Source organism: Glycine soja, chromosome 7 (assembly GCF_004193775.1).
Source record: "Glycine soja cultivar W05 chromosome 7, ASM419377v2, whole genome shotgun sequence".
NCBI lineage: Eukaryota > Viridiplantae > Streptophyta > Magnoliopsida > Fabales > Fabaceae > Glycine > Glycine soja.
In genome coordinates, this window is record NC_041008.1 from 969276 (window position 1) to 993054 (window position 23779).

The 23779-nt window shown below is 34.7% G+C and overlaps 3 protein-coding genes across 9 annotated transcripts; all 3 read left to right on the forward strand.

Annotated features, from left to right (window-relative positions):
* Nucleotides 1–1376: 1376 nt before the first annotated feature.
* Nucleotides 1377–2144, forward strand: LOC114419205 (probable galacturonosyltransferase-like 4; the record flags this gene model as incomplete). The annotated part of the gene is made up of 2 exons (XM_028384851.1): nucleotides 1377–1410; nucleotides 1582–2144. Coding segments are annotated over 2 exons (597 nt in total), but the record flags the coding sequence as incomplete, so codon positions are not given.
* A 731-nt stretch (nucleotides 2145–2875) lies between these two features.
* On the forward strand, nucleotides 2876–11789 carry LOC114417958 (dentin sialophosphoprotein-like). 2 transcript variants are annotated; one of them, XM_028383052.1, is made up of 12 exons: nucleotides 2877–3312; nucleotides 3870–4093; nucleotides 6461–6528; nucleotides 6774–6845; nucleotides 6985–7331; nucleotides 7440–7508; nucleotides 7588–7676; nucleotides 7783–9990; nucleotides 10121–10198; nucleotides 10302–10413; nucleotides 10998–11048; nucleotides 11307–11789. In XM_028383052.1, the coding sequence occupies exons 1-12, from the start codon at nucleotides 2989–2991 to the stop codon at nucleotides 11352–11354; spliced, it is 3690 nt and encodes a 1229-aa protein (XP_028238853.1). In that variant the 5' UTR covers nucleotides 2877–2988; the 3' UTR covers nucleotides 11355–11789. The 2 variants fall into 2 exon arrangements, with proteins under 2 accessions (XP_028238854.1, XP_028238853.1); XM_028383053.1 differs by lacking the exon at nucleotides 11307–11789 and having other exon boundaries at nucleotides 2876–3312; nucleotides 10958–11047.
* A 1148-nt stretch (nucleotides 11790–12937) lies between these two features.
* Nucleotides 12938–23235, forward strand: LOC114417959 (NADP-specific glutamate dehydrogenase-like). Of its 6 annotated transcripts, none has more exons than XM_028383055.1 (16): nucleotides 12938–13334; nucleotides 13805–14443; nucleotides 15940–16069; nucleotides 16180–16381; nucleotides 17434–17520; nucleotides 17600–17659; nucleotides 17740–17826; nucleotides 18288–18359; nucleotides 18719–18774; nucleotides 19096–19181; nucleotides 19368–19458; nucleotides 19548–19705; nucleotides 19795–19886; nucleotides 20153–20233; nucleotides 20938–21011; nucleotides 22822–23235. In XM_028383055.1, the coding sequence occupies exons 2-16, from the start codon at nucleotides 13882–13884 to the stop codon at nucleotides 22895–22897; spliced, it is 1914 nt and encodes a 637-aa protein (XP_028238856.1). In that variant the 5' UTR covers nucleotides 12938–13334; nucleotides 13805–13881; the 3' UTR covers nucleotides 22898–23235. The 6 variants fall into 6 exon arrangements, with proteins under 6 accessions (XP_028238856.1, XP_028238855.1, XP_028238857.1 ...); XM_028383054.1 differs by having other exon boundaries at nucleotides 13839–14443; XM_028383056.1 differs by having other exon boundaries at nucleotides 13839–14443; nucleotides 15958–16069.
* Nucleotides 23236–23779: the final 544 nt, after the last annotated feature.

Here is a 23779-nt window from a genome sequence, read left to right on the forward strand (position 1 = left end):
AATTAGATAATAAATATGTATTAACTTAGATAGGATAGCTATTATACTACAAAACGGACCCTAAATGTATTTGGTCTAAAAATATATTGAGTATATTTTATAATTAAAATTTATAATAAATAAATATTTTATTCCATGCAAGGTTGCTTGATTGAACCATACAATGTTTATTTCATGCAAACTTTCTTTTGCCCAAAGGCCTTTGCGAGGAAATTAATAAGATATCAAGGACCTTTCTTTGCTCTTTCTTACAAAAAAAAAATGATTTTGTGGGTCCATAATATTTTTTATAAATATCTTGAGAACAATATTTTATTTAGTACTAAAATGAAATTAGATGACTCGTATATTTGAAGGAGCATTGTGAAAGTGAAAAACATCTTCAACGTCGAGAGTCAGGCTTATGGCGACTCCTTCAATGCTGTCAAAAGAGAATGGTGCTAAGGAAAGTGGTTGTCGTTTCAAGTTCTAAAGATAAATTTGTGAGTAAGAGAGAACAAGAATACAACGAGTGAAAGGAGAGGAACGACCACACGTAAAATTACCATCGTCTTCGTTTTACGCTATTGAAAGACAGCTTAGCGAAAATTGTCTTTGAAATGTTGACAGTATTTGCAAAATTACCCCCCCCCCAAACAACGATTGCTTTTCGACAATCGACTTTAAATACGTGTAGTAAAAAACACTTTTTTAGTAGTGTTTTTGACATCATTTACGATTTAAACTGCAACCACAATAATGCTTTTAAATGGGTGTGGAAGATCCACATATATTCCAAAGAATATATATATTACTTTTTTGTTGGCTCATTCTTCATAAATCACTGCCCATGAATTCTTTGAGGCGTCACAGGAACACAACGTCTTCTCTTGTGTGCAACAATTATTCTCATTAAGAGATGTTCTCCATTGTTTGCAGGAATGTCCGTATGCTTTTGGAGGTCTAGATGTGATTATCCCTTCTCTCTGAGCCTGTGTTTTTTGTTATGAACCATGAAGCTTGATTGAAAACTTGGTTGAAGTCCCAACATGGTTTCCTTTTTGCAGGAACATTATGGTGAATTTGACGTGGAGAAACAATCACTGTTTTGATGCAAACCACTATAAAATTAACCAAGTATTGAGAAAAATATAATTGCTTAACGATGACATCATTTCATCCCTACACGATCGGGGTATAAAGGCTCGATCCCATTTTTTTTTTCTCGAGATGTTCTCCTCCTAGTTTTCCTATGTTGGAACTAAATGTAGATGGTAGTTTATTGTTTTCATCTTCAAGCATTGGGTCCAGAGTGTTTTGCGCAATTAAAACTCTACTTTTCAATACTTGGATGTTATTATGTTTCCTTCTCTAAATATGTATTTAAATATATTTTAGGTTTAATTACCTATTTAGTCCCTATAGTTTTCAAATTTATTCATTTTAGTCCTTATAGTTAATAAATGACTTTTTTAGTTATTGCAGTTTACCTTTTAATTCCAAATAAGTCCTTACCATTAAAATTGTTTAACATCATTAAATTATTATTGTCAGGACCGCACCGACAATTGGTGTGTTTTCCCACCGCACCTTGCCTCTTCTGTGATATGTTTGCCATTCGCCTCGGTCTCATCTGCCGTCCTTCCCCGGAGCTCCCTCTCTTCTGGGAGGCCCTCGCCTTATGCAACGGCGAAGACTGCGGCTCCTCTCCTTTTGCCACCATTAACGTAGCCATGATCCTCGACACCAACTACCTCCGCGACACCATGGCCGCGATGCTCTCCATGCTTCAACATTCGACGTGCCCCAAGAACCTGGTCTTCCACTTCCTCTTCGCCCATGACGACGCTCTCGAACTCTTCTCTAGCATCAAGTCCACCTTCCTTTACCTCAAGATGAAGATTTATCGGTTTGACTCCAACAGGGTCCGCGACAAGATATCCAAGTCCATTCGACAGGCCTTGGACCAGCCCCTGAATTACGCCAGAATATACCTTGCCGATACCATACCAGAAGACGTGAAACACGTGATATATTTGGACTCTGACCTGGTGGTGGTTGACGACATAGCCAAGCTTTATGGTGTTGATATGAAGAGCCAAGGTGCGGTGCGAAAACACACTGGTCGTCGGTGCGGTCCTAACAACAATAATATGCTATGGTGAAGCATAGTGTCGCGGAGGTAGTTGGTGTCGAGGGTCATGGCTACATTAATGGTGGCGGAGGGAGAGTAGCAGCATTCCTTGCCGTTGTGGAAGGTGGGGGCCTCCCGAAAGAGAGGGAGCTCCGGGGAAGGACGGCAGACGAGGCCAAGGCGAATGACAAACATATCAGAGAAGAGCCAAGGTGTGGTTGAAAAACACACCGGTCGTCAATGCGATCCTGGCAACAATAATTTAACGATGTTAAACAATTTTAATGGTAGAGACCTATTGGAAATTAAAAGGTAAACTACAAAGACTAAAAAAACCACTTATTAACTATAATGACTAAAATGGATAAGTTTGAAAACTATAGAGACTAAATGTGTAATTAAACCTATATTTTAATACTTCGTGTTGACATCCTCCTTTAAAAATATAAATAATTACTTTTAAAACTTCTTATTATCTTAATTTCTTATCTGAAGATACATTTTTCTAGGACATTCGTGTCACCTATTTTATCAATACTTATCACTCTTACTTTTATAATTTATTTTATTGTCATTAAAAAATTAAAACATGAAAAACAACATAGAATTTTCACAATTTCAATGAAACAAGTAAAGAAAGCAAATTAGGGTAGAAGAAAAATAATACCCAACTCATGGGGGGCATTATTGCAATGTGAAGGATAGAGAAATACAAAAAAAGAAGAAATATAGAGGATTCTATTATTATTATTGCTGTGGCATTTTCATGTTTTTTTTTTTAATTATTATCAAATATCGATCTGAAGAGTGGAACGAACGTTCCATCCTCATCACAGGCATTTCGGAGGCGAAAACAACGCAACCGCAATCCCAACATGTACGGCGGCGCCTCCTCGAAGCTGGGCCGTGGCGCCCCCAACCGCCGCTCCTTCCCCCCTCCTCCGGCGCCGCATCGTTCCTCGGCCCCCGTCGGCCGCCTCTCCCTCGGCTCCTCCGCCAGCAACGCCGCCAAGGACACGGCGGCGGCGGCGGCGGCGGTGGAGGAGACATTCAGCCTCGTCTCCGGCAGCAATCCGCTCGCGTTCTCGATGATCATTCGCCTCGCGCCCGACCTCGTGGAGGAGATCAGGCGCGTGGAGGCACAGGGCGGCACCGCGCGCGTGAAGTTCGGTCCCAATCCACACAATCCCACCGGAAACGTAACGCTTCTCACTCAATTTGTTTGGTTTTCAACTTTCGATTGGTTTCTGCAAAGTGTTGGTTGTCAAATCGAACGTTAAAGCCTTTGTTTATTCATTTCTTTTTGTTTCTTTAGTCATGCTCATTTAAGTTTAATGGAATAAAAAGAAACGTTACGGATAAATATAAACTAGGCCACTTGGGTAACCGGGAATTCACCAGTCTAAACATTATTTGAACTTGAAATTATGCATATTTTGAAATTCATTCACTGAATTTGAATCTGTATCAACGTTACTCCTTTTTGAACAGTGTTATAATCATAGTACTACTAGGAAGTAGTGACTATTTGTTGAATTGTGTATTTGTGAGCCTAATTTGATAGTTTTCAATGTTATGTGCTGACTAATTGACATGTAAGCTTATCAATATCGTTTCTGTTTGGGTGTGAAATTGGGTGATTTTGCCGCATGACTCGGTTTGTGTTTACTGTCTTTTGTTTCTGTGTGTTCGTGTTTTTGTTAAGCAATTTCTGATCTGTAGTTTGGAATGTCTGTCTGTTTTGTATTTGTGCCAGATTATTGATGTTGGTGGGAAGGAGTTCAGATTTACATGGTCAAAGGATGGTGACCTCTGTGATATTTACGAAGAGCGCCGTAGTGGTGAAGATGGGAATGGTTTGCTTGTTGAATCTGGGTGTGCCTGGCGCAAGCTGAATGTGCAGCGTGTCTTGGATGAGTCAACCAAGAATCACGTCAAAAGACGGTCAGAGGAAGCCGAACGCAAGATAAAGTCTCGCAAGTATGTAGCTGTAATTGGGATATTCCTTACATTATTTTCCTTTTCAGTGATCTTCTGTCTCTTTCCTTGTTAATTTGTTACTGCTTGCATTTTGTATGCATTTATAAGAAAGTGCACAGGATGCTTCTGTTAAAAAGATATTTTAATATATTTGTTCTACAGTATCGGTGGAGCAATCTCTCAAAGTATTACCCTAGAATTTTCAAAATTTAAGGTATGCGATAAAAATCAATTGATATATTTAGAGTGTAAAGTAAGTAATATCAGTCATTGTTGACAAAATCAATGGTCGATGTTAGCGCACAATCACATGCTAACACGCATGATAAATCATGGATGTGTTGGAATATCAACCATTGTTTTTCTCATAAACAGTTGAACTTACTTACTTTACCATTACTCACTTTAAAGGATCCAAGTCCAAATTTCAAACAACCACCAGGGTAATAATGTTGAAGCTGAGTTTTGAAGTCTTGATGGTTAGTTTTTGATAAATTTTTTCTATGGTTGCTACAATTTTTATTTCTTTCAGAATTCTGTCACATATTATTACATAAAAGGATATTGGAGTATGTAAATACATAACTATGAAAACAGTTTTGTTTCATGATTGTAAGGGATGTTAGCTCTTGCTAACAGCACCCATCTAGTATTAGTCAGCAGTATAGATATTGTAAGGGCTGTTAATTTTTCACTAACGACACCTCACTAAGATCAGGTAGTTACATTCTGTTAGAAGTTAGTAAGGATTAGTTAGAGTTAGTTATTGTTAGTTTCTCAGTTCAGAGGTCTTTAAATACCTCAGTTGTAACTAACTCAAGTTAACTTTTGAGATCAATAATATCAGTTTTCAATTTCTCTCTCTCTCACTCTCAGTTTATCGAAAATGGTATTAGAGCCTATCTTTGATCCATTAAAGGGTCACCCACCATGTTATCCATGCACCAAGCCCAAAAGTGTTGGGTGTGAGAGGGTGTATTGGGGAAAACCCAAGTCTGACATCTGCTAGAGATAGTGCCAAGATAGAGTATATAAGTGGGGACAATCCTCACCCTACGAACTAGCTTTTGAGGTTGAGTTAGGCCCAAACCAACATTCTAAGATGAAAACATAATATGTATAACCAGCTGTACGATTAATGTGGGGTTTTGTTTATGTTGGGAGGCGACACTCTAAGTGTCTTGTATTTATGTATACTTCACCAGTACCCCTGGTACCGCTGTGATCTAAATTAATAATATATATATTTTTCCCTTCCAAAAAAAAAAAATAACCAGCTGTACGTATAGTAGATAGAATTTCAACAGTTGAGGCAAAATAGAGGTGAGCATAGGGGGAACAGATCCTAGTTCAGTTTGTTATTAACTTCCCAGTAGTCAACAGTTGTCCTACAGCAGTTAGTTAGGTGGAGCCTCTGAATGAATTGTTTAGCCGTATTAGAGTATTGTACAGAGAGTTGCAGTATTCAACTTCACTCTCAATCAAGTCAGTTAGTTAGAAGTTAGGTTTCTGTTGTGAGTTTGTTAGTAAGTTGGATAGTCAGTTAGTTAGTCATAACTAACTACTCAGATCTATAAATACTCAGTTGTTACTCAAAGTTCAGTGGCTAATAATCATTTTCCTCTCTGTTCTATGATTTGTTAAGACTCTTTTAAGCGGGAACTCGAGCCAAAGTAATAGGAAGAGGAATTCTAGGGGGTGTACTGATTTTTGGGAGTCTTGAATCCCTGGAGTTGAGAGAGGATTCATTACTGTTATTTTCATCATATCTTTTCCTCTTGGCTCTGTAATCTTTTTGATTCTTAGTTCAGACCCAAGGATAGGAGTTAATGTTATTCCATATCTGTTTTTCTGCCTTTCTGGTACTATTCTATTAATGTCTACTATTTAACATTACAATATACAACAACAATAACGTGCAGTTAAAGCTTTATTTACTTGAAATACGAGGAAAACTTTTCTGAATAATATTCAGTGATTCAAAATATACAAGCTCTACTGTTAATATATAGGCTAATCCCAATAAATGAAAAACAGGAAATATGGCAATACTATATTGCAATAGTTACAAATACTAATGGGATATGCACAGGAAAGAAAAATATTCATTCCTAAATAAGAGTGATTTACATATTTACAACATTTTTTTTGTAAAAAAGTAATATGCTCTATTTCTAGTGTTAAAGTCATCATTAACTCATCTGTTTCTTTTCTTAGCTAATTAGCTTGCTTAAATTTTTTGTAACTCAATGATTTTTTTCTTATATTACTTTCCATACAGTGATTGTTTATGGTGTATGAATCCTCCGCTCCCTCCCCCCCTCTCCTTGTTTTGGCCAGTTCATTTATTTTTGTTGTTTACAACAGAGCCATTGTCCTAGAGCCTGGGAACCCATCTATGAAGAGCCAGATAAAGGCATTAGCAGCTGTTGAGGGTAACTTTTCTTTCGTTTCTTCTACTTTATGGATGAATTTTTCCTGTAATATTTGAAGTGTGAAAGTTCCAAATAGCTATTGTCATTGAGATGAGCAACTTGAAATTTTTTCTTGATATTGGGCATGTTATCTGCTTATCATCACTCTATTTTCTCTGCCAAAGCTTTCCAGATTTACTGTATTTAGTTTAATAATGTTTATATTGAACTATTTTAATGAATAGCCTTACACTTGCCTTGTCCAGCTACACCATGGAAGAATTATAATAAAAAGAAAGAGGCTGCACTTAAGAAAAGGAAAGTGGAAACCCTTCAAGGTGATTGAAATTTACATCTTTCCAACATATTTTCAGTCAATCTTAAGATGACATTTTTTTACCAGTATTGAAACCCTTCTGATAAATTTCTGTTAGCTCATGTAATTCATCTGTAATGTCTTGAACTTTTTTTTAATAGTTGGTGGCCCCCCAAAATCTTCCCATAGATCTGGATTGACTTCAACAAATACTAGTACCAAGGGCAGACATTCCTCTCCTCTTCCGTCTCCACCAGATCATTTTGCTGCTTCATCCTCTCCAATGGGAGCTGTAAATATGTCTAAGAGCTTTGAGGATGCTGTGCCCTCACAAATGACAGGCAAACAAGATACTAATGCTGTTTCTGAGAAAGAAATCCCTACCAGAACAAACAATGCTATGAGGAACACGCCAGGAGGCAAGGGGAAAAATTGGTCTAAACCAGTAGATTTGCAGGTCATGTTAATTTCTCTTCTAAAGGATAAACCTAATGGAATGACTTTGAAGGTATTGTACAAAATCCAGTATATAATTCTTCTTAGGCTTATTTTTAATTTCTCTAACTTTTGATTCATGTAATTTATCTTCTTAACTGCTTTTCCCCTTTGATTATAGGCCTTGGAGAAAGCTGTTGGAGACACACTTCCAAATTCCATGAAGAAAATTGAGCCAATTATAAAAAAAGTAAGTGGTGGGATTCTTTTGAGGCTGTTGTTTTATGATACGCCTGTTGTATAATTTTTCCTTTAATGTTGAGCTTCAGATTGCAAAATACCAGGCTCCAGGAAGGTATATTTTGAAACCAGGAGTGGATTTGGAAAGCTTAAATAAACCTCAGACTGAAAGTGGAAGGTACCTTTTATTTTTATATAACTATACTATGGTATACCAGTACTGCAAGTGCATCACTTTTGTGGATCCCTTCATGCATATAAGGTGTATTGTCTTTTTTGTACAGTTCTCCTGATGACAATCACAGCCAGATACTTGCTCGTGAAGATTTTTATGATCAGACATCAGGTCCACAGGGAGGATCTGAAGAGAAAGTACCAAATATTGATTTGGAGGGAATTGTTAAAGAAAATTCCAAAGTAGAAGAAGAATCAAACAATTTGGAAAAAATTGATGCCCAACATACTTCACCTGATATCCTTGGTGATAAAAAAGGTTCTGATCATAGTGAAGGGCAGGCAGGAAGCTCCAGTGATAGTGGAAGTGACAGTGATAGTGACAGTGACAGCAGCGATAGTGGAAGTGATAGTGGAAGCCACAGTAGGAGCAGAAGCAGAAGTCCTGCTGGGACAGGGAGTGGGAGTAGTAGTGACAGTGAAAGTGATGCATCTTCCAGCAGCAAAGAGTTACTGGAGGGTTCTGATGAGGATGTAGATATTATGACCAGTGATGATGAAAAAGAGTCAAAACCAAAAACAGAAGTCTCTGATCAAAGGATGCCCTTACCCATTCCAGCAAAATCACCTGATCGAAGGTCAATGCAGAATGAGGTTGATGAGCAGCAGGATGGTAATGAATCTGATGCAGTTGAAATTGAAAAGGACTTACCTGAGGAAAAGGAGGCTGAAATGGCTCTACCTCCGGCTACCATTTCTAATAGAGGTGGAAAATATGCAGAAGAGACAAGACCATTTCCACCTGACTATCAACAACTCCAGGAACGCCAAAATTATATAGGGAGTTTGTTTGACGAAAGAGTAAATGAAGTTAAAGATAGTTCTAGGCATGAACAGTATGACAGCTCTAATAGGTTTTCCCAAGGTAAACATAAGAGGGGTTCTGATGCGAAGAACATTGAGGAGAAATCAGAACATGCAAAAAGGTTGAAAGCAGAAAACTTGACCTGTCAACCATTTTCTCCCAGTAATGATGTGCAGACATTCGAGAATTCTCGGAACTTGTCTCCTTTTGAATTTACTGAAGACACTAGTAAGGGACCTAATGTACAAGTGTTGAACAGAGCAGAGAGACAAGGGAATTCAAGTGTTGGGTTACAGAAAGGACCCAATCGAGCATTTCCTGGAAAATCTGGTTCAGATTTTCCACAAATAGGTCAAAGGTCATCAGCTCAAATCCCTTCAGAAAACCCTCCCTACCCATTGGAAAAATCAGATAAGCAACTTGAGAGTGTAAGGCACAGTAAAAAACACTCAGGAAAGGACTTCCATGTACGGGAAGCTTCTTCTGTGCAGAAAGATAAATCTCAGAGAGATTCCTTGAATGAAGATATTCATGCCATTGAGAAAAAAGTTCCCAGGAATTCCAGGGATGGTAGTAATGGAAGTAAACAGTCACTATCCATGGATTCTTATTACCAAAAACAAGGTGAAATGGTTGGTAAATTAAAGGAAGGCAGACAAAGTACACAGTCACACTTGGGAACATCACCTAAGGACAACAATCAAATTGGTTTTGATCAATCCCCTGAAACTAATGGGCGAGGTATCTCTCTTCAAAGAGAGCTTTCAGACTTGGAGTTGGGTGAATTTCGTGAGTCCACTCCAGATGAAACTCATGTTGCAAAGCAATTTGAACGAAAAGGTTCATTTAAACAGTTGGAAAACAAAGCAAACACTTCAGAGGATAGAAATTCTGATATTACTAAAGTAAAACCTTCTTTGAAAGCAACTTCAGATTCAGGAAAGCCATCCTCAGCCTTTGTAAATTCTGGGTTTCCCTGTAATTTCGACAACACTAATAAAAAGAACTCAGATAATCATTTTGAAGATTCAACAAAATCTCGTTCTAGAGTTATGCAGACTCATTCGCAACATTTAAGAGCAGATCCTGCAGAAGTTGGATCTCAAAACAAATTGGCAGAAATGAGCAGTAAATATAGAAATAGTGAATCTGGGGGGAGCCAAGAGTTTGACTTGGAAGGTCGCAGTGAAAGCAATAGAAGAGTGCCTGCAAATGCATCTAAACCACAAGACAGTAAACGCGGAATAGTTTCTGACCCTGTGAAAGAAAGTAAAAGACAAACACCTAATTCAGTGGAAGAGATGGCTGATGGAGGAAAGGATTCTGTGTTTGCAGATAGAAATCATAGCGATCAAAAGAAGAGAGAATCATCTTCAGATGAAAATAGTTGCTCTTATTCAAAGTATGAAAAGGATGAACCTGAATTGAAGGGACCAATAAGGACTTTCTCCCAGTAAGCTGTTATTCTTAATTTTTTCTTTAAACTGTTGTTTCAGTGATTCATGTTGTGGCAGGGTTCGCCTTTTTAGTTAATCACTTGATTTTTTGGGCATCTGATACGTTTTTTTCCTATGCAATGCTAGATATAAAGAATATGTGCAGGAATTTCAAGATAAATATGATAGTTACTGCTCCTTAAACAAGATTTTGGAGGGATACCGGTAAATGCCATTACAAATCAAGGATTCATTGCTTTTATGTTAGATGTTTAGTTTTATTATTTGTTTGATAGTCTGTCTAACATCTCTTACCCATAATCTGCAGGGATCAGTTTCAGAAACTAGGCAACGATTTAGAACTTGCTAAAGGCAGGGATATGGATAGATACTATGACATCGTGGAGCAGCTGAAGGAATCCTATCGACGCTGTGGACCGGTATGTTCTATTTTGCTCCTTCCCATGCATGCAGTATTTGTATAATTGTACTATAGAGCCCAAATGTTGAACAAGTAATATTTTAGTACATTCTTGTTCTGCATTCAACAGTTTCTCAAAATTTTGTTCATTCTTAAGCTCCTTTTGTCTAATCTTGTCCATTTATCTTTCTGCATTGGAAGAAAAAATCTTTGAAAATATTTGTACTGTCTAAATCACTTGTACGATAATCTTGAAGGAATTTATGTTGATTGAAAGAGATTGTGTATGAGACAATTAATGCTCTAGTTCATGTGCATGTCTTAACTATTAAGCCGGTTCATCTTATTATCTTAAATAGCAACCTGATATAGCATTGGCTGCAATGGTAATTGACTGGTAATTGTCTAGTTCAACTTGATGCAATTTTGGTTGAGTTTATCGTTAAACAAATTAGTTATTTAACTTTTTATTAAGACTTTGTGTTTGGATATAGGAGTTTTTTTAATCGTTTCTCTAAGTGTTTCATGTATTACCTAATTTGTAAAGCTCTCATCGTATTTAGTATATATCTTCAAAACATGTGGGCATGATGTGAATTGCAGAGGCACAAGAGATTGAGGAAAATATTTGTTGTTCTTCATACGGAATTGGAGGTAATTATTTACATCTTCTCTAACCTTGATCTAGAATTGTTTTCTTAAGAGTAAATATACAATTTCAAAAGTGTCAACCTATATTGATTTGGTCCCGTAAAGTTTCCATATACACAATTTTATCCTTGAATTTGTCTATTTCATGAGAAATTAGATCTTCCAACTTGCAATTAACTAAATTTGGAGTCTAAATTTGTCATGAAGTGCTTCTTTCTACATGCTCCTGACGCTTTTTTTTTTTTTTTTTCCCACTTGCAGAATCTCAAGCGAAGGATCAAAGACTTTGCAAACTCGTATAATAAATGATGAAAATACAAGAGGACTATATTAGATAAAATTGAAGCCTGTTTTTCAAGGTTAAGAACTTTTGGGTGATACATGATGCGCAGTAGAGTAGATGGATTCTTTTCTAGGTTGGGTGTGCACTAGTTTTTGATACTATTTCTTGGTAGAGCCATATATTTGTATATAAATGAAATTTTGTCTGTTGCTTTTGCGTATGGGTCTGGCATATTTTTGGCTTAGCCTGGCCTTCATTTTGTCTCCATGTCTAGATAAATTGTATATTCTTTAATACCGTTTAACATATTCACCGAGGTACTAGAGAAATTTGAGAATGTGCATTTTAAGTTCACAAGCCAAAAGAAATGTCACATTGAACTTTTACAATGTCACATGGTTATTATGGAAAAACTGTTGCCAAATAGGGCAAGGAAATGAAATGGGCATTCTTTAAGTGAATTACTCCCTTCATTTTTTTATTTTTTTTTGTCTAAGTGTTCCGGTTCATCAAGAAAAAAGATGTTAACTAATCTATAATTCGGTGGAAAGGTAAATAAAGTTTGATAAAGAATTGTTTGATTTATTTTTTATAAGATCCAATCCATAATTTTCATGAAAAAAAATCTAATTCTTTAATTGTGTTAGTTATTTTTTGACTAAAATATTTTTAATTAATTCTACTTGCAAACAAATAATTAATTGTACTGGCATTATTTATTTTTTGAATCCATTTTAAAAAAAGTCATTCAATTTTAGTTGTTTGTTTGATTATCCAATCAACTTGCTTTTCAATTCAATTTTATTTTTTTATTCAAAATTCAATTTTGATTTAATATAATATATTCTAAAGAAATTTGAATTGAAGTTTATAACACAATAAATAAACTTTAAATTATACAATAAGATAAAATATCTAATCCAATTAGCATATTATTATAATTCTAAAATTAATATATATTTCTATTTAAATTATTGAAAAAACTTATATAGTATTTTATAAGAAAATGTTTAACTTGCCTGTTTTTGTTGTAATTTATTTTATAATCTGTTAAAATATATTTTATTCTGTTTTTTGTTTTTTATTATCATAAAAATATCATATTTAAGGAAATTTATGAGTTATGACGACTTAATAATCTCTTAATTTTTTAAAATTATAAAAATAAATTCTTGAGAACCATTTTATATCCCTTTTTTTCTGTTGTTATAATAGATCCACTTACTTAAAGAATTACATAATTTTGATTTTTTTATTACACATGGAAATACTCAATAAGAAGAGGATATTTTGTCAAGTTAAAAGATTATTTTTCTTATTTTAAAATAATTATTTTTTAAATAATAAAGACTCTCATATAATATAATGTAACGTAATATAATATAATATAAATTGAAAAACTTTAAATAATAAAAGTTTGAAAAAATATATGAAAATTATTTCACTAAAACAATATTTCTGAAAAAAATAACATTCATATATACGAGATTTTATTTTCATTTCCAAAATCCATGCATAAATATTTATAACCAACAAAACTAATTTTACCTCTTGAAAAATGAAACCGTTCTAATAAATCATCATATCCAAAATTCCTCATTATTATCGCTATTATCACTATCATATTATATCAGATCAAATCAGGCTGGTGCCAAGATTGTTTGAGTTATACATATATTTGATGGATGATGATGATATACACACAATCCACATCACATCACATAACATCACCATCACATACATGATGATACGTTCATCCTCGCCACTCTTCACTCCCCCCACTTTCTTCGATTTCTGAAATACCTTACAAAACAAACAGTCCCAGAAACAATCATTAAACTCCCAATTTTGTCTTGTTCTACTCATCACTCATTCTCTAACCTCAATTTCAAATAAAAGTTTCATTCTTTTCACTGCTCCAATCTCCCCTCTTTGATCTCACTCCAACCACGAGATGCTCAAAACTTCTGCTTTTCAAGTTTGCCACTTTCGTTCTAATTCTCGAGGTATTTCAGCTCACCGATGAAATTCAACTTCTGGGTATTTCTGCTAATTTAATTACGAGTTGTGGGTCGTTGGCAAAAAACATTTTTTTTGTGGGGTTTGTGTGGACTCTGGCTTTATGTATTTTGAGGATTCTGAGGTTTATGATGTGCCTTGGGGTTTAAATGATTGTCAATTCAAATATTGGGTTGAGGGAAGTTTATGAGGGGGTTTCTTCAATTGAAATGTTGCCTGAACACTAGAAAGGATGTTCATGTTTGGGATTTTTGTTTATTGCGATTTTGAAGAACTGAAGACTGGCCTAGACAGTGCCACTGTTTTGATTTCTACTTGAGTACCGGTTTGTTTTGTGTTGTGTGTGTCTAGGCCAACTCAATTAAGCCATGCAATTTTATGAAGCTGATGTCCAGACATATGTTTATCTTGCTTAAGAGTTTTGTTTGTTTGTTTGTTCCATTAACTCCTAAAATAGGTAAATTGGTGATTCGATGTATTTGTCTTGACAGAAAGCAAAGTATTTTAAATTTGTTGAGAGGGTTGTGATGCTGAATGTTGTTTCCAACCAGTGGAGTAAGGATGAATTCTGCAATGGATGATATGAATTTGATTCAGCAAACCCAGAGACATCACTTGGTTGTGAGGGAGATTGGCGAGGAGATTGATTTAGAAATAGGAGCTGGGGAGGATGACCCGTCATTTGGTAGCACTACTCTGATTGGTGCACCGATGCGGGAATCTTCTGTAGAAGAACATGGTGAGAGCAAGCAGATGGGGATGATTTCTCAGCTTCCTAATGATGCTCAAGATATGTCCAAGACCCAACAAGGGAAAAGGAAGAAAAAGGTTGTTAAAAGATGGAGAGAAGAATGGGCAGACACCTATAAGTGGGCTTATGTTGATGTGAAGGATGGTACACCGAGGATTTTCTGCTCTGTCTGCAGGGAGTACGGTCGGAAGCATAGAAGAAATCCTTATGGGAATGAGGGCAGTCGTAATATGCAGATGAGTGCCCTGGAAGAACACAACAACAGTTTGCTTCACAAAGAGGCTCTTCGTCTTCAAATGGCCTCCAAAGATAAAATTGTGGTCGACAAGCCTGTTTATGTAAAAGGTTGGCCATCTCAGCATGCTATAATAACTTCCATGTACAGATAATATTTTTAGTTATTTTGAAAATGTTGATGGTTGTATACTGCGTTTTGTATTAGTTGATTTGAGCCATTTGTTGTGCTCTTCCCCAATTCGTTTTAATTTGTGGTCATAAGTTCATAACAAATATATTGTTTGTTGTGTTGAAAATTCACAAAAGATGCATTTGATCAATTATATAGGATAATAAGGGATATGCTTCAATGCTGCATTCAACATTTCAATTGATCTTTAGTTGTATGAAGTGCACATATTGTGTTATTAGATGAATCTGAATGTAATTGTGATCTATACTACTGCTTTTAGAGTTTAAATTACCACTGATTTGGCAGCATCCTATGGCATACAACCATTTTTATTTGTTCCCTCCACTGGTTTAATGGTTGCTTTGCAAAATTTAGTTTCCGTCCACACTTTCAAATTCTTGCTTTCTGCTTTTGTCCTGAATAATATGATATTAATTCGCCATTTTGTTTAATATTAGAGTATATGACTGTATCTTTATGCTGTAGTTGTATATTGTTGCCAGTATATTGTTAGCTTTAACACACAGCACATGTACCCTCATTCTGTGAGTTAAGAGAAGTAACCAACAGATTAATTTAACTGTTTAGTTAGTTAGCGGCTCAATAATTCTGTTACAATAGTATTCCCTACACTGTTCCCTATATTTTTAGAGCTGCACTCAGATAACAGGGTTAATTCATTTTGTTTTAGAAAAAAAGTATACCATTTTCAGATTCTTTCTCTCTCAGGTTTCTTTCCTTTTCTATTATTTTCCTTCAGTTTCTGTTCACATATACTTCAACATTTAATGCTATTTTTAAGGTTTCAACGTTCATCTTAAAATGTCAATGATATGGGCTCAAAGAGGCCCGTTATTTCTAAAGTGTATGTGGGAAGGGCCTAAAGGTGCGATGCACCTGATCATAGCCAAAGGGCGGAAATGGGGGGATGGGTGGGGAAAAAAAGTGATAACAAAATAGTGGTATAAGTGGAGAGAGAGGGAAGGAGGGGGTAAGATGGAATTTAGTTGAATTTGGATCCTTTGGAGAGTTTAGGACTCACGAAGTGCCCGAGAGAGTTTCTCTTACTAATTTCTTCCTTGTTTATATGGTACACAGTGCTATATCTCAGGATCTTGTTCTTAATCCCAGATCTGAATACATTAACAATTCAGATACTTTTAGTTTTTATTTTTATCTGTACTTGATACCTAACAGTCAAGATTCAGTTATCATTATCAGTGTGATAGAATTTCTATTTTACAATTGACATAATCAATTTCTTGAAACAAGTATATATTTGTTATCTACACACAAAATAGTATGTAGATTTATAAGTCATCATCATTGATCATTCTTATAATTGACATAATCAATTTCTTGAAACAAGTCATCTTCTTTCTTATAACATGCTTATGTTCTTGGGTATTGTCTGACAATTCTATAATTGAAGTTGCCATGTCAAAAACAGCAGGATCAATTCTTGAAGCTACACTAAAAAGGGATCCTCATGAGGTTGAATTCATTCAGGCAGTCCAAGAAGCAGTTCAAGCCCTTGAAAGAGTCATAGCAAAAAATTCTCGGTGTGTTTTATTCAAATGGCTATAGTTATATATTTAATTATCCACAGATGACAAAGCCAATGCTTTTGTATTTGATGCTTCTGATTCTCATCAATATTCTCATGTTTCAGTTATATTAACATCATGGAGCGCTTATTGGAACCTGAACGAATGATTGTTTTTCGAGTTTCATGGGTGGATGATAGGGGTGGGACATGTGTGAATCGGGGCTTTAGGGTACAGTTTAACCAGTCAATGGGTCCATGTAGGGGTGGTATTCGTTTTCATCCATCAATGAATTTAAGTGTTGCCAAGTTCCTTGGTTTTGAACAGGTATTATGAGTATTTTTGGTATTCACATATGACATTATTTCTTACAAGTAATGCCTTAACTCTTGCAGAATTTAGCCTATTTTAATGCCATCGCATTTTTTTCCATGACTTTGAAGCCTATAGGTTATTTGTCAACCACAAGAATGCACAACATGTGTAAAAGATTTTCTCCCTTTTTTTTTGGGTGGGGGGATCCAAGTTACACCCCTTGATCCCTTACATTTGGGTTGTATGTTACACACTTTTTACATTTCATCCCCATGGTAGGACCCACCTTTTTCTTTAATTTTTTTTAACATTGATGTGATGCCACTGTTAGTGCTGTATGGTAGTAGTCTGTTTTGTGTTTTTAAAATGAGAATAAACACATGAAAAGATGGGAGGATAAGTAAGCAAACATGTGTGCTTGCAGTTGCACATACACGTGTCCATATATTGTTGAAGTTTGTTGATAAAAAAAAAGATGGGAGTGAGCAAATAAGTGCCCGAATGATAATAAAAAGATGGTGAGAGTATTCAATGGAATAAAGAGTTAGGCAGGGTCAATGTTGGAGTTTTTTTAAATACTCTCTTAGGGTGGCTTTTGGGATGCTGATATCTTAGATGTCTAAGATCACTTGGTACCAATTATACTAACATAAGATGCATGCGTTTGAGAATGTACGTGTTTTTACACACGTGGGTATGCTGTATTTGTGCAATTGATAAGTAAACCATAAAATTTCATATCTGCCTTATCATAATTCGTGGTAAAAACTAAAAAGTTAAAAATGTTAAACTCAATACTAAATGCTAACATGACTAGATCTTTTGTGTTCTATGCGCTTTATGTAAGGAAATATAATGATTGGGACAGAAAACCTGTATTCACTCAAAATACCAATCATACAATATCTTGAGTTTGGTTGAGTAATGATGTATATATCTAAGCCTTCATTTGTTTATATTTGACAAATATACTGAGATTCACATATCAGCCAAAGAATCTGATTCTGAGCTGCATTTCTGCATTGGACCACTTTATAGTTTATTCGACACGTCCTTCTCTGCAGACTTTAAAGAATGCCTTATCACCATACAAATTAGGAGGAGCAGCTGGTGGAAGTGATTTCGATCCAAAAGGAAAAAGTGATAATGAGGTGAATTTTCAACTTATTCAATTTGATCTCTACTTATGTAGTTCTATAATTACTAAATGTTACTTTGATAAGTCGGCAGATTATGCGATTTTGCCAAAGTTTCATGAGCGAAATGTATCGCTACCTGGGGCCTGACAAGGTAAACTGAAAGCATATCTTTTAAGCTTTTCGCATTCAAGGCCCATTTCATGTATTATTCTTGTGATGGATGTCTACTAGGACCTTCCGTCTGAGGAAATGGGTGTTGGTACTCGAGAAATGGGGTATCTTTTTGGACAGTATAGGCGTCTAGCAGGTCATTTTCAGGTAATTCATACATTCTCAAATCCTAACAAACTATTTGGTCGAAATATAAACATTTTACCTTTTTTCTTATATATTTTCCCCTGTATGTTTATACCTCAGATCTGAATTGCTTGATGCACTTTATGTAAAAACATCAATAGAATAAATCCCGATGACCGAGGAAAAATGAATAGATTGAGCAAACTCAGAGATAACTGTGGACCCGACCTAATAGGAAAAAAAATGGTTGTTGTTTCTGGTTGTTTTTCTGCCTTTATGTGCTTGAGGATTATTGCTTTACTGTACAGAAATGAATGTTGCATATCTTGCACAATATATCATGTATAGTGCTTCGTGTAGCATATCTAATCAGTTTAGGAACACAAAATTTTGAGATACTGATTATGTTGGCATTTGGGGCAGAAAGGACAACTATGTTTTGTTTTCTGGGTATTTTTCATATGTATGCCTTACTTATGCAGGGAAGCTTTACAGGGCCAAGGATATTTTGGTCTGGCTCCAGTCTTCGACCTGAAGCTACTGGCTATGGGCTGGTAATTTCAATTTTTAATTCTCACTCTCTGGATGTATGGTGAGATGTGAAAATATGAGTGATTATGTATGAAATGTGCTCCTGCTCCATGGTAGCCTTCCATTTTCTTTCCTTTTCTGTATGAGATATCCTTTCACAGCAGGTCCTATCAATTTCTTGTGTATATCCTTGTTCAACAAAAAAAAAAGAGCAATCTCTAAGCATTATTGCCTATGACCTCATATCAGCTAACTCATCATATCAGAACAATAAGCATGTAGCATGCAAGTCCATTCTGGCCAAGAAGATCATCATAAAATGTTCTCTGCATCTATTTTTTCTAGTAATTAAATTTTTAACAAGTTTGTCATGCTTCTGCAGGTTTTCTTTGCCCAGCTCATGCTTGCTGACATGAATAAAGAACTTAAAGGATTAAGGTTTCTATTTTAATTTACACTCTTTCTTAAACAGTGTTGCTAATGACTTGTTCATTATTGGTGTACCTTTCTGACCCTCATTTCTTGTTATGATATCCCTTTGAGAATTTAAATCTTTTCTTTTCAATTTGGTAGCTTTCTTTTCTTGAATTCAAAATTCCATTAATATTAGAAACTTGGAAACCCCCATTTTCAATAATATCTTTTGTTAACTTATTAGATTTTTTTAAAAGACTATCTAGTGTGAAATTTGTTGCATCCTAAATTGATTTCTCACATTCGTGATCCTGGAATACTCTTCTAATTTATAATTTCTTGTAGATGTGCTGTGAGTGGTTCTGGAAAGATTGCAATGCATGTCTTAGAGAAGCTAATTGCTTATGGTGCTCTTCCCATTTCAGTATCAGGTAATTTTGGTTTTTATGCTGTGTGTATTCTTTTATTCTATCTAGAATGAAAACTTGTGCTTTGTACACGAGATTTTTCATATATGGTACTAATTGAATATAAGATTCTCATATCATTTTGAGTACCGTTGTGTATCCTGGTCCTTTCAAAGAGTTTTTTTTTTTTTTAACAAAAGCATCTGACAGATTCTAGAGGATATTTGGTTGATGAGGATGGATTTGACTACATGAAAATATCATTTTTGAGAGACATCAAAGCTCAACAAAGAAGTTTACGGTTTGTATCATTCCTGTTGTCTGTTTATGCTTTATTCTTGCTATTATGTATAATTTTACTGTCCTTGTTCATAAATTTACAATATGTAGAGACTATTCAAAGACCTATGCTCGGTCCAAATATTATGATGAAGCAAAACCATGGAGTGAAAGGTGTGATGTTGCATTTGCTTGTACTTCACAGAATGAAATTGATCAATCTGATGCCATTAATTTGGTTAATTCAGGTTGTCGTATACTAGTAGAAGGTAGTTGTTCTTGTAGGATGCAATATTTTGGTTTTTTTCCTCTTCCTCATATATACTAATGGAAGCTACCTTTTTAATTTGAATCCCAGGTTCAAACATGCCTTGTACCCCTGAGGCAGTTCAGATTCTTAGGAAAGCTAGTGTTCTCATTGCTCCTGCAATGGCTGCCGGTGCTGGAGGGGTGACATTTTAATTTTATTTTTCCTATGTATATTTTATAGTGTATAAATAATCCCACCGTAACCAAAACAACAACAACATTAGTGATCGTGGTGATGGTGGGGTACAGCCACTTTCAATTCTAATACTGCCATGATGAAAATGCAAATTTTATCCACCTTAATTGATCTTCTCTTCAACTTATGGAAGATTCAATTTTTCAACACCAAACGTTAAACATGACATTTGGTGGATCTATCTTTAATCTTCTGTTCCCATTGCTTGCAGGTTGTGGCTGGAGAACTTGAACTGAATCATGAATGCAGTTTGATGCACTGGTCACCGGAGGACTTTGAATCTAAATTGCAGGTAGTTTTGTGAAATCAATTGCTCTTACAAATCATATAGGTTTCCTTTTAAGAACTGTAAATGGTTGCTAAGTTTATTATTATGTAGTTGTACTCAATGTTCTTATTGACTCTTCCTATTCAAATTGAATTTAACTCATTCTTACATGTTAGAATAGAATGATACAATTTCCATAAACGAAGTTATGTTTCTTATGTGCAGAGAAATACATTATAATGTGTGTTTACTGTTTATTTGTGATTTTATCTTCTTTTTATTGTTTTTGGGAGAGGGAGGGTAGGGCTGCTAAAAAAACTAGTTTTAAAAAAATAACTATAACTAGTTATATAAAAGTAGTTATAAAACTATAACTAGTTTTATAGTTATAGTTATAGTTTTAGTGTTATACAAATGGTTATTTCAAATAACTTATTTTTATTCATTTATAACCGGTTGCGTAATTGGTTTTAGATATAACTAGTTTATTCATAACCAGTTATACACCCATATTTTAAAAACAATAACTGGTTATATCAAATTATAACTAGTTATTGTTTTATAACTACTTTTATATAACCAGTTGGATGACTGGTGCCAGATGAAGATGTGGAAATTGTGAGTTACTCATGTTTAATTAATAATTTTTCTTCCACACTTCCGTAAACATCCGCCACATACTGTTTTACAACAACTTCTGTCTTCAAATTTGTTGTTTCTATGGGCAGGAAGCAATGAAGCAGACTTATCAGAGGGCTATGAAAGCTGCAACTGACTTTGGTTATCAAAAAGAAAGTCCTGAGTAAGTGCTTTCTTCGGTAACACATTACAAAATGATGAAAGCTTCTAACTTTATATGCTTTACTTTCCAAAATTAATGCTCTCCCTGTAGGCATCCTGATTGATTTGTTCTCTCCTTTTTCATTTTGCTGTCCTACCACAATACAAAATATATGATTTTCCTCTCTGAAGTTCTTTCTTGATGTTGTGAGTAGGGGCGGACAAAAAAAACTGAATTGAACTGAACTGCTATTCAGTTCAGTTTTAAAAAATTGAACCACTTCCAAAAGAACTGTTAAATGAACCATTATTAAAAAAACCACGACAGTACCAGTGCAATGCGGAAGAGTTTCGCTTCAACACTACATCCGTGCTTCGTTTCAACTTTCACGATCCTGCTTCTAATACATTATAGGCAAAATTGTATTTTTGGTCCCCCAATTTATCTCTAGTTTCGAATTTGGTCTCCCAGTAATTTAATTCACGAATTTGGTCCTCTTATCTTATAAAATCGTGCAATGTTGGTCCCCCAGGCCACAATTGGACGTTGACCGTTAACAACAATGCATTTCATCTTTCATGGAGTTGACATCCAATTAAAACATGACACGTGACAGTCATCATCCAATAAGAATGTGACACGTGACAGTCAACGTCACTTGTTAACGGTCAATGTGCAATTGTGGCCTGAAGGATCAACATTGCACGATTTTATAAAATATGAGGACCAAATTCGTGAATTAAATTACTGGGGGACCAAATCCGAAATTGAAGATAAACTGGGAGACCAAATTTGCAATTTTGCCTAAATTATAATTAAACACTTTTTTCTAATAAAACTACTTTCTTCACGTGGGTTTTCAATTCAGTAACTTTGCAAAATCACATTATATATGTATTTGAATAAAAGTTATAATTTGTCTAAATTTTAAAATAAATTGCTTCTGTGCGTTGAAAAGTAATTAATAATAGATTTGAAAATTCTTAACTTTTATAATAAATGTTTACTTATTTAATAGTGTAAAAATCTTTATAATAAAAATACATCAAAATTGAACACGCATTTTTATAATGAATTCTTATAACATTTTTATAATTTATTTATTTATTATATTACTTATCTACTAATTTTTTTCTAACATAAATCAATGTAAAAATGAGAAGCAAAATTAAAATAATGTGGTGTTTTTGTAATTAAAAGTGAAAAAAAAGTTGTTTTCTCAAAACAAATTACCCTTAAAAATAGTTCGTGCAGTTTGGGACAATTTAGAGTAGTTTGCAACATTTCGGAGCTGTTTGGAACAATTCAGAGCAGTTTGAAACAGTTCAAAACAAATCAGAGAGTAGTTCAGTTCAAACCAGTTCAGTTCAGTTTGAATCGCCTCAAAGACAGTTCGGTTCAATTTGCTTGAGCTGTTTTGCCAGTTTAGTTCAGTTCAGTTTGGGCGAACTGGAAATGCAGTTTGGAACAGTTCGCCACAATTCAGTTCAGTTCAAATTGAATAGCCCTAGTTGTGAGTATTGAGTATGCTAATTTAGAAGAATTATAGCTACAAGATCTGTCTTGACCAAGTTTATTTTTCAATGATCAAGATAGCATTTGTGAGATGCAATGTCTTTTTAATATTAAAAAGAAACTTAGAACACCTATATAATCCATCCTTTTATTAACTTTTTTATCCAAAAAAGGTAAAATGCATTCTAGTGTAACATGTCATTGTAATGGCAACTGTAGATTCTTGTGAGTGTAGTTTCCTTGCAATGTATTTGTTTGAATGATCATTCATCTAAATATGTAGCCCTAGTTAATATGTGTATGCTTGGTATGTCAGGGCTTTGGTACATGGAGCAGTCATCTCTGCCTTTCTAACCATTGCTCAAGCCATGACTGATCAAGGCTCTATATAGAGGTTCATATTGCATAGTTTTGAATGCATCCAAATACTGATGTTAACCAATTAGCACTGCTTGGAAATCTGCATTCAGTGAATAGTCCAAATCATTGCTGATGCTACAGTATTGCCAAAGCATATTTCCTTGTAAAAATATGTAAGAAAATTTAGACTCAGAAAAGAAAAATATTTGAAGGACAAATTTTAGTTTCACAACAGAATAGGCATCTTTATTATTACCAAGAAAAAGGAGAAATTGTCCTTGGCTTATTAAACCCTGTTTGATGCTTGTTCCAAACTTGAGAAATATTTGGATATTGAGATTTGAAATAAAAGATTAGTGTTCAGTTTGAATATGCTTGTTGTTTAGAAGTTTTCCTTCGAAAAAGTCTTTAGATATTTCAAAATTTTATTCGAGACATTTTGTATCTTAAAATTAAAAGTGACCAACCATGCTATTAAATTCCTACAAACGTTCAAGTTTAGGGAAAATTCTTAAAAATATTCGTGTTGAATAATAGCATCTAAAAATAGTCTCATTTAAAATAAAACACACACACACGTGTGAGTGTTTTTATTTTATTTTTTATGTTCTCTACTTTGTTAGCATGTTTAATAATGTTAAAAAAAAAATACTAAAAATTGCAGGAGATTTTTTAAACAAATTAATTAAAACAATAAAAAAATCTAATCTTTCTCGCAAGTACTCAATAAAAACTCGAACCGTGCAATCATTGCAAACAAAGTTAGCAAGTTTGTCTTCCCCATATCTTCAATCCGTGCAATCATAGCCACAGGAAAAACACCTTCCACTTTTTTTTATTTGGCGAAATTTTCCTTGTCATATGCTCATATTCATGGTCGAGAATTTTTATTTATTGTTCCTCTGCATATGTAT

Coding starts and splice junctions, on each gene's coding strand:
- LOC114417959 (XM_028383055.1), top strand. CDS start 13,882: ATGTTGTTTCCAACCAGTGGAGTAAGGATGAATTCTGCAATGGATGAT. Junction 16,070..16,179: donor GTCATAGCAAAAAATTCTCG/GTGTGTTTTATT, acceptor CTCATGTTTCAG/TTATATTAACATCATGGAGC. Junction 18,775..19,095: donor AAAGAACTTAAAGGATTAAG/GTTTCTATTTTA, acceptor AATTTCTTGTAG/ATGTGCTGTGAGTGGTTCTG.
- LOC114417958 (XM_028383052.1), top strand. CDS start 2,989: ATGTACGGCGGCGCCTCCTCGAAGCTGGGCCGTGGCGCCCCCAACCGC. Junction 3,313..3,869: donor CACACAATCCCACCGGAAAC/GTAACGCTTCTC, acceptor TATTTGTGCCAG/ATTATTGATGTTGGTGGGAA. Junction 10,199..10,301: donor AAGATTTTGGAGGGATACCG/GTAAATGCCATT, acceptor CATAATCTGCAG/GGATCAGTTTCAGAAACTAG.